General features: G+C 51.2%; 1 protein-coding gene across 1 annotated transcript in view; it reads right to left on the bottom strand.

Annotated features, from left to right (window-relative positions):
• Nucleotides 1–4,468: 4,468 nt before the first annotated feature.
• Nucleotides 4,469–14,470, bottom strand: part of LOC132249276 (delta-1-pyrroline-5-carboxylate synthase-like) — a 31,508-nt gene continuing 21,506 nt past the window's right edge. The window contains exons 11-19 of the mRNA XM_059723908.1: nucleotides 13,003–13,076; nucleotides 12,144–12,243; nucleotides 10,611–10,831; nucleotides 9,540–9,677; nucleotides 9,208–9,403; nucleotides 8,925–9,046; nucleotides 7,058–7,244; nucleotides 6,643–6,738; nucleotides 4,469–5,435 (exon numbers count right to left, since the gene is read on the bottom strand). Of these exons, the coding sequence (XP_059579891.1) occupies nucleotides 5,254–5,435; nucleotides 6,643–6,738; nucleotides 7,058–7,244; nucleotides 8,925–9,046; nucleotides 9,208–9,403; nucleotides 9,540–9,677; nucleotides 10,611–10,831; nucleotides 12,144–12,243; nucleotides 13,003–13,076 (1,316 nt within the window). The 3' untranslated portion in view covers nucleotides 4,469–5,253. The remainder of the gene's footprint in view (nucleotides 5,436–6,642; nucleotides 6,739–7,057; nucleotides 7,245–8,924; nucleotides 9,047–9,207; nucleotides 9,404–9,539; nucleotides 9,678–10,610; nucleotides 10,832–12,143; nucleotides 12,244–13,002; nucleotides 13,077–14,470) is intronic.

The raw sequence follows: 14,470 nt of genomic DNA, 5'->3' as shown, positions 1-14,470 counted from the left end.
CGGACACCCAACCATCCTCGACAGCCAATCCCAATCCGAACAAGGGGGGCGAGCTCCTGGACCCGCCTCCTCAGACAGAGACCAATCAGAGCGAAGCAGGGCGGAGCTTTTACCCTCAGCGGGACCTGCAGCCACTGTCCTCTGCCCGTGGAAGGTGGTTCAGCAAGGGGCCCGCGGGCAGCACTGGGCTGGAAGCGGGGCTCTTGGGTGCGGGCCTCCTGCTCCAGCAGCCCCTCGCCCTCCCGCACAAGCCCAGTGCTCCGCCAGCAGAACGGGCCTTCAGCGCGTGGACCAATCGGCACACAGAAGAGTGCACCCCTCGCCCCAATCCCAGCAGCCAAGCAGACGGTGGAGGAAAAGGGCACAGGCCCAGCTGCAGCACCTGCTTGAGGAGCACCCTGGGACGCAGGCTCCCGGCCCCGGGCAGTCGCAGGGGCACCGGGACTGGAGTCCAAGGCTCAGCCTCCAGCACCTTGCACCGTAGGGAAGCCCGCAGCCAGGGGAGAGGCACACAACCAGGAGTGGTTGTGGTTGTGCTGGGCAGACCGGGCCGGTCGCCGGTCTGCCCAGCAGCGGGACGTGGGCTCCGCGCCGCGCGGACAGGCAGACCGCTGGTTGGGGCCGGTGCGGATCGCAGTCGGACCAATGGGCACACAGAATCCTGCACATCCCGCCCCCCTTCCCACCATTCCCGGCAGCCAATCAGACTGTGAACAAGGAGGCCGGACTCTTGGTCCCGCCTCCCCCGGCACAAGCCAATCAGAGGGAAGAAGGGCGGCAATGCTGTGACTCCGCCCAAGCGGCCACACCACCCTATCGCCTCACGGCTCCTGTTGGCCAATGGGAACACGAGCCTCCCATCCCTGCCCTGGAGCTCTCCCCAGCCCGGAATCCGTGTCCGTGACTCGTGTGTCCGCCCCGAGCAGCGCGACCCCGCCTGCCCCGGCCCCGGCCCCGGCCCCGGCCGCGGGCACTGCCCGAGTTGCCCCCGAGCAAGCGACCGAGGCCTTGGTCCTTCTTCTCTCGCTGGCTTGATGTCTCGCCTGCCCGAGCTGGAGGCGCGGGGCCCGGAGCCGCTGTCCCTCTCCCTGCCCTCGTCTCTCGGCTGGAATCGCAGGGCAGTAGCACTGGGCAGGGTTTTCTTTTCTCTGCATGTAAAAGCCGGCTGCTCCGCGCAGGGTGACGCGCTGGGAGGGCGGCACGGAGCCGGCTTTGTTCCGGCTCTTGCTCTCCGCGCTCCAGCCCCAGGCGGGCAGCGCGGAGCCGGCTTGGGTGTCCGCCCGGGTCTCCCCGCCGCAATGCCCGGCGCGGCCACAGGAGGGCGGCTCTGAGCCCGGCTTTTCCTCCGCCTTCACTCGCTGCGTCAGTGCCCCGACAGGACCACGGGAGGGCAGCAGCGAGCGGCGGGTTCGTCTCCCCTCCTCAGCACCGCTGCTCGTGGCTGCAGTGCTCGGGGCGCACCACCGGAGGGCAGCACTGAGCCGGGTTTGTCAGTCCCGAGCGTGGCTGCACCGGACACGTGAGAGCTGCGCTCGCTGCAGACCCTGGTGCGGGACGAGGTTCTCTGCACATGAGCAGCTCTACCGCTATCGCCATCCTGACTGGAGACATGTTACACTCTGTACAATGTACGTTTCTCAACGTCAGTACGCAATGAATAGCACCGTCACTGCAACCCCCGGTCTCAGTGTTATACTATTTTACACCAAGGGTCCCAACCCTCCCACCCAGAACTGAACGGATGCCCTGCGGCGCCTCCTCAACAGCACAAGGTTTCCTTTCTCTTTTTTGTCCACGTTAAAAAACGGAAATCCGGTGCTTTGCAGGTGTTCTCCAGGGAGGTGTCAGCGTCCCCCGAGAAGCAACCGGTCCTTCTTGGGACCCCGTAGAGCACCTCCCGTCACGTGGAGGAGACAGGGAGGCTCCCCGGGCGGGAGGCGCAGAGAAAAGGGGCGCCGGGACAGACACAGCTTCGAGCTTCTGGGGCTGGTCTTGGAGAGCCTGGCCGGCCCCGCGCCCTGGCAGCGCAGTGTCTCGCACGACCCGCCCTGGTCGCCACAACAGCGGACCCGGCCGCGGGCAGAACCAGCCGGAGCGGCGCCGCTGGGGATCGCAGTCCGACCAATCGCTACGCAGAAGCGTGCACACCACCCACCGTTGCCGGGCAGCCAATCAGAATGCGAACGAGGTAAGGGGGGGGGGGTTGTTGCCTTGGGCCCGCCCCCTCCTGCAAAAACCAATCAGAGTGAAGCAGGGGGTTGCGGCCCTGACCCCGCCCATGCAGCCACTCTACCCAATCGCTTTACGCCTCAAGGTGGCCAATAGGAACACGAGCCTCCGATCCCGGCCGCGCCGCGAGCTCTTCTCTGGTGGCTGCGAGGCGCAGGGGTCGGGGCACCGCGCCGCGACTAATCAATGGTATTAGTCTTATGGAGCAAGGCAGCGCACACCTGCGTTTGCCATCTTCTCCACTTCTCTTTTTGGCAGCAAGCAAAGGGGGTTGACCCCCAAAGGCGACCTGTTTCATGTGATTTGCAGATAAAGCCTCAGGTGGCCGCTTCAACCAGACAGCAAAGACAAGCGACATCTCCCATTAATCCCTTTTCAGCAAGGGAGTCAGCATCCTGGGTGACCAGCTCGGAGGCACTCAACACGCGGTGGGCACAAGAGAACCACTGCAGAAATGAACGGGGGCAGCAGCAGATGTGGGGAACCTGGATATGAAATGACGGGAGAGAGAGGAGAAACAGCGCAGTGGGGAGAGCTGGGCAGTGCCACACCGTAGCTCAGGCTTCAGAGTGTGAAAGGCTGTCAGTGCTCGACCCTTTTGCGAGCAGGGCAGCACCACACCGCAGCTCGGCAAGATGAGCCTGAGAGCAGACAGCGGAGACCTCCCGGCCCTTGCCCGCTACAGGCCCAAATGGTGCGTAAGGGAGAGCTGCGGATGGAGGCCCGTGGACCTTGCCCACAGACAACCCAAATGGCACCTTAAGGGAGGACTGCAGATGGATGCCCATGGACCTCACCCGCTGCTGACCCAAATGGCACCATAAGGGAAAGGAGCAGAGACTTCCAGGCCTGACTGCTGCCGACCCCCTGGATCACCGGTACTTGACAGAAACTATGAACCAGGCTACTACTACTACTGTTATATCCATTCTGCACCTGTATCATGCAGCTGAACACCAGGCCAACCCCTGATGCTCCATATCACCCTGTAGCTCCACTCCGCCCCTGCTACACCCACAGCAGCCTGGCTGCAACATGCAACAATGCTGCCTCATGCAACCACCCTTTCCCCCCCCACTCCAAATGCTGAGGATCACATTTGAAACATAGTTAGCCATGTTAGTCTTCAGACAAATAGAAGGAAGGGTAGATTTGTACCTTATAGACTAACCAAAATAACTCTATACACACTTGTGCACACACACACACACACACACACGTGGGTACCACACTTTAACAAGGTCGTGGTAAATCTTGAGAGTGCAGAAAAGAGCCGCACGTATGATCATAGACTTGCACAGCAAGCCATACAAGGAAAGGCGGAGGGACCTGGGGCTCTTCAGCCTAAAGCAGAGAAGGGTGAGAGGGGACTTAGTAGCAGCTTACCGCTACATCGGGGGCTTGGCGAACAACTGTTTACCAGGGCACCCTTGGGGAAAAGTAGGAGTAATGGCCACAAACTCCAGAAGACCGTTTCAGGCTTAACACTAGGAAAAACTTCTTCACAATCAGGGTGTCCAGCTCTGGAATAAACTCTCTCCAGACTGGGTGCCATCACCTACCCTGGACATCTTCAAGAGGAGACTGGATGGTCACCTTGCTGGGGTCACCTGACCCCAGTTGTCCTTCCTGCCTAGTGCAGGGGGCTGGACACGATGATCTTGCGAGGTTCCTTCCAGCCCCTGACAGCTATGAATCTAAGAGAGGATGTTAAAAAATCATAGTTATTTACACAACTTTGTAGAGTTGGAAGAGAATATAGGGCCCCCTCCGCACACAAAAGGCCACAGTAATCCCAGCAGGGATATGGCCCAAAAGACACAGGACTTAGACTTAGCAGTCACTGCCTTTGGCTTCTCAAATTCTCCCTCTTGTTCTAAACTAGTCTCTTGTATTCAAACAGGCAGAGCAATCACAGGCATTGGGCCACCAGATGAAGCCATGACAGACTGGGGCAAGGATCCTACATCTAGTGTTGGAATTTAGATTAAAAGAGGAAACCACATTTGGGATTTCTGCGATTAAGCCCCACTTCCACGGAAGGACATAGCCAATTCGTACAACATGCGACTCATTTTATGTGAAAAAAGTGACAATGTTAATGAAATGAAAGAAAAAATCAGAAAAAAAAATTGCAAGATTGCCGACCTCCAAGTGTTTGCCATTGTTAACTAGGGGAGTCTTCTCTAGAGAAAGTTACAATTTCATTTTAAATAATCACACACTTGAAGACCGAAAATCATTTTGCAAGAACTTTATTTTGAAAAACATGGAGTTAAAATACCATTTCCATTCTCCTGTGGGGATGATAAAGTTTCATATAACACAATGAACAAAAATATTTGGTACAAATATTCATAAAAGGGTAATGGAATCCACATTTACAGTTGTGAAATTTATCTACATTTATCTGTAATTAAAAGAAATCAAACATTAAAAAGGATCTCTTGGTCAAAGCATTCTGCCGCTGGAACATTTATTCATCGATTTACCTAACATTTAAGCGCAAAGTAAGTGTCAGAACATTCCAGCCCTTCCAAGAGCTGCCAAGATGCTAGGACTGCAGGGAAAGGGAACACGCTCGGCAATACAAAGTCTTCTCAGAAACAAAGCCCTTCAGACCAGGATGAGATGGCCAAGTGCCACAGGAAGAGATTAAGAGAAAGGAACAGGTCCACCCCAAAGCAAGTAAAGGTGGTTTACCAAAGGAGCAAGGGAGAGAAAGGGATGCAAAGGGGAGAGTCTCACTGTGCAGCTGGGATGGTCTGAGGACCCAGCTCTGGGAACAGGTGTCTACTTGCAGCCTCTATGTTTGTTGCTACATGGCGCTAACGGCGAGTAGGAGCAGGAACTCTCAGACAGACACAATTGTCTTTTCTTCATTTTACTGCACAGTGTCTAACCCCCCGGGGGAGCCAGAGCAGACAACTCACCTGAGGGCAAGTACAAACTCCTCCCCAGAGGCAGCTCCGGAGCCTGAGCATCCTCAGTAAACCTGTCGCACTCCTGGGCTCTCAGGTGCTGTCAGTCGGTGTTCCTCTGAAGGATGGGGAGGTTCTCATGAAGATATTTCATGCTCCCATGCTCTGAGAAGTCAGACACAACATGATTGTCCCCTCTCAGCAGCCACTTTGTAGTTAATAGTCCCTCGATCCCCACCGGTCCACGGGCATGGATACGAGAAGTACTGATTCCAACCTCGGCCCCTGCAGCAGCGGGAGATAGGAGCACAAGATGAAGCTGGGTTTTGTGCACAGTTGGCTCTTTGCTGGAAGGAATTTCTCTTATTGCTTCAGTGCTACACAGTTCTTGCATCTTTTCCAAGACGAAGAACAGCCAATAGTGCATCCTTTCCATCCCATTTCCCCCAAGCAGAACTCAGCTTACATTTTTTTTTAAAAAGGGAGGCAAAGTAACGTCTCTCTGTCTACAACCTGTTTTTCCGGAGTGAAACAGCCCTTATGGAGCCAGCTGGAAGCTTTTTTCAGAAATTGAAGTGACATCCTTACAAAGCAGAATCAAGATTCAGTTTGTGTTCTGAAAGTTTCACGCTCTGTAAAAAGCTCTGCCAGGATATACAGCAGGGATGCTCAGAGCAGGAAGCAGCTGCCGTAACTGAGCAATATCCTACAGACATCCACAGAGCTTGTGACCAAGGCCATCCTGTGCATTGCTGCTCCAAGCAACAGTGCTTCCCTCACACTGAAGGCTCGCACTGGGAGCCTTCTGCAACTCCCACAAGGCTTTGTGAGAGGAGAGAAATGGAACTGCTCCTGGAATTTCTCAGGATACCACACCCCCACATACACAGCCCCTTTCGATTCTGGGACTGTAGTGGTCAGCAGCCCAGCCTGCAAATGCAGGTGAAAAGGTGTTGCACTATGCCAGACGGCATGCGTACACATGTGTGTGAGGTATTCATTCATCTCCAGGTCTAACGATCCTCACGGAAGAGACCACTGAATCCCCTCTGGAATTGAAGTGAAGACCATATGTTATCTAAGCATGGTCATTTTAGGGTCTTCTCCTGCTATGCACATGCACTAAACTAAACTTAACACCACACAGCCTCAAGGCTAGGGCCTTTAGAGGTTACTCAGTTCCACAACAGAACATCTTTTCTCCCTTCCTAACTGACTCGCCTTCCTAATTAATCCAGGTGGTACAGTGTACTTTCTGCTCCTGTCAAACTTAACTACACCCACCAGATTTTTATCTGCTAATCCTTTCAGCTGAAAGATCCAAATGTCTACTTCTGCTACAGTATCTTCTCTAAAATCCTTCCAGGAAGCTCTAGGCAGAGAAGGTACAGCCTCATCTTCCAGGATTCAGGCAGGTACCTGCTAGGTGTACAAATCCCAAATTCAAATCTGCAACCCAAGCAGAGCAAAAGAACTGCTCCTGCTCCCTTACCAAGCCCAAAGCGGTATCCATCGGAGAATCGGGTGCTGGCATTCCAGAACACGCAGGCACTGTCCACGTGCTGCAGGAAGTACTCTGCCGTTTTCTCTGAGGGAAACAAACTGATGTGAGCGTTCAGAGATCTTCAGTTATGTGCGCAGTGCAAGAACCTGCACAAACCAAGTTGTGCAGCACAGCATTAGGCGGATTCGTCATGACCAAACCAATACTGACAGCCCTTTCACCACAGCACACAGATGTCAACTCTACAGGTCTGCAGCCATGACAGTAAGAACGATCAAGAGAGGTTCTGTCCTAAGTAGCTTCTGGGCCTGGTAGCCTTACATGCCATGAAAGTGCACATCAACCACCAGTGCCTGAAGTTTGACAGCACGAGCTGATGCACTTTACTGTGCAGGGCACTGACCATTCTCTGTGACGATCACATCTGTGTGAGAGCTTCCATATTTGTGGATATGTTCAATGGCTTCCTGGACACTGTCCACCACCTCGATGCAGCATTCCAGGTCTCCGTATTCTGTACGGAGAGACTTCACTTCTGAAGGACTGAAAGTCAAGTAAGATGCAAACCTAGGGCCAGCATGAATCTTCACCTGCAAGGACAAAATATGCATCAACTCACCTCTCCAAACACCTTCCACACAGAACAGCTGCCCCCAAGTTAAATATTCCCTAGAAATAAAAAGCTGGCTGCAGCACAGATTTCTTGCCTTATGTAGACCCTATAGACAGTTTCAGGTCATAAAATGTAAAAGCCATTTCTGGGAATTTTATGGCTCAGTGAATTAGCAACAGGATACTGAACCTGGGTCATGGCTGCCAACCAGCTGAACATGAACTGCCAGCACAATATGGCAGCTAGAAGATGTAACGTATTCCTTTAACGATGCATCAAGCAAGAGTAGAGAGGTGAGAGTACACCCAGTACAGCAGTGATGAAACCATTCTGGGAACACATGTCCAGTTCTGGTACCTTCACTTTAAAAGGAATGTTAAGAATTAGAGAGACTTCAGAGGAGAGCTATAAAGAATGAATCAGAAATACAGAGAAGATCCCTTACAACAGAGACTCAAATGCAATTTAGTTAGTTTAACCAAAGTGAAGATTATGAAGAGATTTCAGTTCACGGCCTGGCTGCATGAACAAGCCCCTGCAAGATCAGCTTGGATAAGTGAACACAGAGCATCAGCTACACCACCGTAACTGCTAGTGTTCCTGGTCTTGCCCTGCAAAGAAAACATAGTACTTGTGTCAAGCAAAACAAGGCAAGCTACTCTGAGTCTGTCGTGAAGCACTAATGCTGCTGGGAGCCTGCAGAACCAGAGCTGGGTGTCTGTCTAATATTTATTCAACTGCCACTTGTTTGATACACAAATACTGAATGAAACTTCACATCCTTTGTGACAGACCGACACTACACTAGCTTAACAGCCCCTTCCCGCTTGCAGAAGGGAAGCCCAAGTCTGTGGAGAACTGCCAGTGGGGCTCACTGGGGAGCTTTCTGGGTCACATGGTTTCCCTTGGACACATCCCCCCAGCTCCCCTGTCACCAACACATGTGGTCCCAACTTTCCCTCTGACCCTGTGTTTTCTGCACAAATACCCACAGCCTGCGTGTCCTAGTGACATAGCACCAGCTGTGTCAAGTGCCTGTTAATTAGCATTCAAGGTCTGAGCTGGGGGCTTAATCCTACAGCTCTCTGGAGCCCAGAGAAATTAAGCACACAACTACAAAGACTCCTGCACAGATGCTGCTGGAACTGCAATGTCTGCAGGATGCCGAGAAAGTCGTTCGAGAGCTTCGCTCTGTAGATCCTGCATAGACACGAGGTAAGCAGAACAGGCAGAACCAAGGACAGGTTGACAAGCATGGGTGTGGGGTAAGTCTGGGGGGAGGAAACAGTGCGAAACAGGGGGCAAAAACAAAGAAGGGACTTGAGTGTGGTTAAGATAAAGACGAGTGACAAACCTCAAGCACAAGAGGGGCCGATCTGGTGGACTAGCACCAGGACATGAAGAGTCGGGACCAAAAGCTTCTGCTTCCAGACACAGCAGAGAAAGGGAATACAAGCAGCACCAGAGAAGGACCGCGATGCACATCACAGCTCAGCAACACCAGGTTCATCTCTAGGCAGAACCTGAGGGTTGGGGGAGCAGGGCCCCAGAAGCCCATTTCTGTATACCATAGCGCTACTGCAAATGCCTCTAACGTCCCAGCCAGACTCCTAAAGGCTAGCAATTGTCCATAGCAAAACAGGCGGTGCTCACTGACCTGCTCCACTCTCAGCATGTCGATGATCTGATCAAACAGTGGGGTTCGCAGCTGGTCCCGGTGAATCAAGAGCGTCTCCAGAGCATTGCAAGCAGCAGGATAGTCACACTTTGAGTCTCTGACTACGGTGCAAGAATGGACAATGGTTACAAGCTGCTCCTTGCACACTCTTTCAAGCCTTCCTAATGAGCAAGCCTGAGTATCATGTACTTATGAACCTATGTCTTAAAACAATACAGACATCTCAGCTGAACTCAAACACAAGAAGCCTCTCCCACCTTACCTATCCTTGTGACCTTCTCAACACTGGCATCTGCGTCCACATATACATGGCAGATCCCTTCACTGTGCCCCATCCCTGGGATCCCTTTAGCTGCTTTCTGGATGTCCCTAACAAGCTGAGATGACCCGCGTGGAATGATCAGATCTATCAGTTTGTCCAAGCGGCAGAGGTCCTCTACTTCCTCTCTGGTATTCACCTGTAATAAATAAGCAGCAGGTTTCTGAGGACTAAAGGAAGCTCACAGGATCTCTGCCTTGAAGCATTCACAAATGGGCTTCACTTACAGCACATGCACACATCTGCCAAATTCCAGACTGGCCTCCAGTACTCACCAGCTGCACTGCATCTTTGACCCCATGGATAGAAAGTGCTTCCTGTGTCAGGTGGTGAAGGATCTGATTGCTATGTGATGCCTCCCTTCCGCCTTTCAGCAATAAACCATTTCCACTGGCAATGGCCAAAGCAGACACCTGCCAAAGGGAGAGAAGGCATGAGCACTACAGAACATCAGCATAATGCAGACACCACCGAGCAAGTACCAGATTCCCCCTGCAGCCATGCTGACCCTGTTGGAGTCATACCGTCTTCCAGGCCACTCTGCCCAGGGAGCTATTTGGACAGACATAGGATGCACACAGCTCCAAAGCTAAATACACTTCATGGACAAGTCTCCAATGTCAAGGTGGTGCTGGCAAAGGGGCTAGCTGTGGATGGATGTCCCACTGCAAGGGGACACCAATGTATCACCAATGATACATTGGTTCCCCTCTGCACCAATCAGTCCTTCCAGCTGCCCGAAATCACTGAAGCTCTCCACGAAAGGAGAAGTCCTGCTTCTACTACAGTGCCTAAACTGCAAGGGTCTTTGTACACACCACAAAATTGGCCTTTAAAGCAGAATAAATGCCCTTTTGCATCGCTTTAATGGCATTGCTGTTTGCACGCTCAGCAGTGTATTCCACTGTAAATGACTTTGTAATGTAGCAAGGTAAAACACCTTTGTGGTGTTTTAGTTTGCTACCTAACAAAGTGCAACAGTGCATGGGACGCTGAAACCCGACCCGTGCACCGTCCCCACCACCTTCTCCCACCACCAGCACACCCAACTGCCCTCCTGCCACCTTGCTGCTCTGCCCCAGGGCCAAGCCAGCCATTCCCAGGTGGCCGCACCCACAGAGGGAAGCACCGGGCCCCGCACTGCTCAGGGGCTTTGTGACCCAGCAGCAGCCGGTGCAGGCAGGCAGGAGGCCAGAACCTCAGTTTAGAGGAGTCCCAGCAAGGGAACCTTTCAGGAAACATTCAGGCACACGGCTGACCACCCCCTGCATCAAGAGAATCCTCCCCGGCTCCTCCCCTGGTAACAACAGGCAGCTGCAGCAGTTCCACGTGCTCTTGCTACGTACCTGTGGGAGGCAGCCTGGGCGGGACTCGAAGATCACCAGCAGGACACCAATGGGCACTGTCACCTGCTCCAATTCCAAGTCCTTTGCTATTCGCGTCCGGCGAATGACACGGCCCACACTGTCCTGCGAGGATGCTGCAATCTGGCGCAGACCAATGGCCAAGCTGTTCAGCTTGGACGTAGACAGACTCAGTCTCTTCATCAAAGGAAGCGCCAGTCTCCCTGGAAGAGGGGAAAGCGATTTAGCCATTCTGAACAAGCACCACATTTGTTGGAGACTAGACTTATGCATTTGGAGGAACCACTAAGTGTGAGCTTTAAAGGACAACAGTGGCTGGTCCTTGGTTCCTTGTAGACGTATCTACCATAGAGGCAGCTAGCTGCTGTTCAAATGTTGCAAAGATGCTCTTGCTAGGGATGCATGTAGGGTCTACCCTGGAAAAACTGAGGGGTCACTGCAGGAGGAGGAGGAGGACAGATATCAAGAAAGTGACACCCGACTCACTGAAGGGCAATGCAGCAACTGTGGCACAAGAGCCAAATACAGAGCTAGGTGTCTAACAGTGACTAGTATAAGGTAGAGAAGCTCAAGAAAAACAGCGATGGGTGAGACGGGCAATAGGAGTACACCCCTACCTTGGCCATGCTTGTTATTGGTGGGTCATTTCCTGGGGGTGAGATTATTTTGGCTCTATCTGTTTAGCAGCGAGTGTGCTCAGCACAGCTGCATGCATAGCTCACGCTCTGAAGGTGAAGTTTAAAGCAAGACACTTTTACTGACATCTCAGACATGACAGGAGAGCTCAATGTTTCTGCCCTTTTTAAAGAATTCCTGATGCTGCTAAAACAATAAACTCGTAGAAAGGCTTTGCTGTGAATGGATACATCCAGGCACAAACCCACTGCCTGCCCCAACCTACACTTTGCACACCTCTGTGCATCCTTCATGAAGGATGCAGGAGTATAATGTAGAAACGATTCATGATGTGAGCACAAGTCACCTGTCCCACATTCAGTCCATCCCAGACTTCTCAGAATAATAACCTGATGCTGATTAAAGGCATTGCACCAGTTGCTTAAAGTAGACTAAGCCTAGTTAGTACACGGATGTTGCTCTTTTTGGAGAGCGTTGCGTCACAGCTGGCTTGGCCACAAGAGATGGAATTCACCTCCATGGGGCACGGCATCCTGTGTTGGCCACCACTGCTAAGGAACATGAGGTGTTCGCCATGTCATGGCATCGCTCTCATGGGGACTTGGAGCACTGTCAGTTTTTGTACGTCACTGTTCAGCACATTACCTGGCTGTGGTGTCCAATGCAGAGAAAGTGTTTCCTACAACTTTCAGAGCTACAGCTGCCTGCACTCAGGGCTTTCAAGGTCTTGGATTTGCTCCTCAGTGGCAGCCAAGAGGAAGGTCATCCCACAGAGCTCATTCCCAAATTCCTCAAGCCCCGAAGCAGAGAACATTCCCATCTCCCTGCTCTCTTGTGCAGACCCAGATGCACTATGTCAATGTAGCTGGCACACGTTACCTTTGTTCTCAGCTTCTTCCATGTCTTTCTTGTTTGCCAACAGAATTTCTTCTCTCTGGTCTGTCAGTAAGTCAGCAAGATGATAGATAATATCAGCTCTCTAACAGGAATAAAAAAGGGAATTCCTCTTATCATGGTAAACTTGAAGTAGCTCATAGTACTCTGGCTTCTGGTCCCTTCCAGCTCTGAACGGCACATCTTTGGACCTCACAGTTTCCTCCCTGGTTTGGCCCCCAGTTCCCCTCAGAGAGCTGACGGCTCTCAGCTTTCTCTTTGCTAGAAGCGGGACTGTATCACTTACTCTGCCAACTCCATTTCTGGCCTTTGCATCTCTGCCTTTCAGGTCTCTGCCTTCTTTCCCAACCCCAAGAACCTCTCCCTTTAAGACACTCCTATTTGCAGCTATAGCAGCCTTGTTCTTCATGGTGGCTCCCCTTGATCCAACCCAACTGTAATGCTATGGTGCGCTCACTGGAGAACTGCACACAGGGGCACCCTACGGACATTGTGAGAATTCTCTTAGCGGGAGCAGCTGGGGCAGCCCACTCCTAGGTGCGTCTGAGGCATTGCCTACCGACTGTGAGAGTTTGTATTAAAATAGAGCAGTTATTTAGATGATGAAATACATATAAAACACAAGGATTCAAACATGCGTAACTTCCTAACCACAGCTCTGTAGCCCATCCACCATGCCATGCCATGCCCCTTCCCCTCTCCTAATACATTACTAAGTGATGAGCTTGACAGAAAAGCAAGAACACAAGCCCTTTCGAGCAGGGACTCATCTTAACTGTTTCCCAGAAAACATATTGCACATTTGTGGATTCTAGTAAGATCTGAGGTCATGTAGCCCTGTTACCTGTTCAGGTTGTAATGCTGCCAGGGTCCTGCCACCAGCTCGAGCCATTTCAGCCTGCTGTTCTACAGTAGGGCCTATGAAAACAAGAGTGTGCACACTGGATATAATTTTAACTCCAAGTTAGAGCATATACAAAAACTAAAACTCCTCATCACAGTGACCATCCACCAGGCAAGAAAAGATACACTGGCTAAAACCTCTCACCCTTTCTCTCAACGCATGGAAGGGTACACATGCGGTTTCATGTGCACATCCAAGAAGCTGCAACTATACCCATGCAGAAAGTGACATCAAAATCATGCCTAATTATATTCATGTTTAGTGACCTGAGGAAGAATGTCTTGCATTCAAAAGAAAGCTTGTCTATCTCATTTCCCAGCTACATAGTTGGTCCATTAAAAGATGTCACCCTAAGGAATCCTTGCCTCTTAAATATATTCAGGTAAGCTTGGGGACTTGCAAGCAACAGAAAGAGACAGAAAAATATTCCTAGGTAAAGACAGTATCAGAGTGGTAAAAATCTTGTAAACAGACAAAAACCATAAACAAAAACGTTAAGAGCCGGGAGCATATCCACCTTTCCTGATGTGTTCCTCCTCTGACCATCTCCCTGCTCTCTTGTGCAGACCCAGATACACTATGTCAGTGTAGCTGACCCATGAGGATACCTTTGTTCTCAGCTTCTTCCTCGTCTCCTCTAACCCCACAACCCAATATCTCAGGCTCTTCACAATCCTTTGGCCCTCCCCAAATGATCTCTGTCATTCCAAGTACCTGCAGAGGACTTCTATACTCCCTCCTGTCACTTTTTGGCCTAGGTCTTCATCCACAGTAGTGCAATCTGTTAGCAGTGGTTAGAGTAAGGAGATAGCCTGGACTCCTAAGATCATTCCCAGCACTAGGAGAGGAGTAGGACCAAGTGTACAGTGCAGGAGGTACAAACCACGGGCAGGCCAAGATAGTTTACTCTATTTGGGAAAGAAGTCAGACAAACTAGCATTTGTACCTAAAATGTTTGTCTAACATCTCTTCCTACTACTGAGTTGTTCCATTAAGAAATTGCCAAAACAAATCTAGCTTCTCTCATATTCCTTAAGCCATCACAACTACAAAGACCACTATTAAAATAGGCAAGGCACAACTTTCAGAGCTCAAAAAAGGAATTCTCAGTTAATACAGTATATCTCTTTGGGGCACTGCTGGGATTGGTTCTCAGTCCACTCTCGTTCAATTATTTTTAAATCAGCGTCTAGAAATAATACATTCATGTCCAAGGAATGACTCTCTCTCAGACACATGGGATAGCAAAAAAGAAGGATAAGTCAATACTAAAGAGATCTGATCACCTAAAAGGCAACATATCTTTTTCAAAGACATAGGAACAGAGAACATAGATTGTATCTATAGGAAAAGAGGATTGTAGTCTGAAAAGCAGTAGCTCTGAAAAAGGCTCAGGTGTTGCTGCAGA

This window comes from Alligator mississippiensis, chromosome 1 (assembly GCF_030867095.1).
Source record: "Alligator mississippiensis isolate rAllMis1 chromosome 1, rAllMis1, whole genome shotgun sequence".
In the NCBI taxonomy this organism is placed as follows: Eukaryota; Metazoa; Chordata; order Crocodylia; family Alligatoridae; genus Alligator; species Alligator mississippiensis.
Note: the sequence above shows the minus strand (reverse complement) of the source record. Positions and strands in the feature narration are given on the sequence as shown.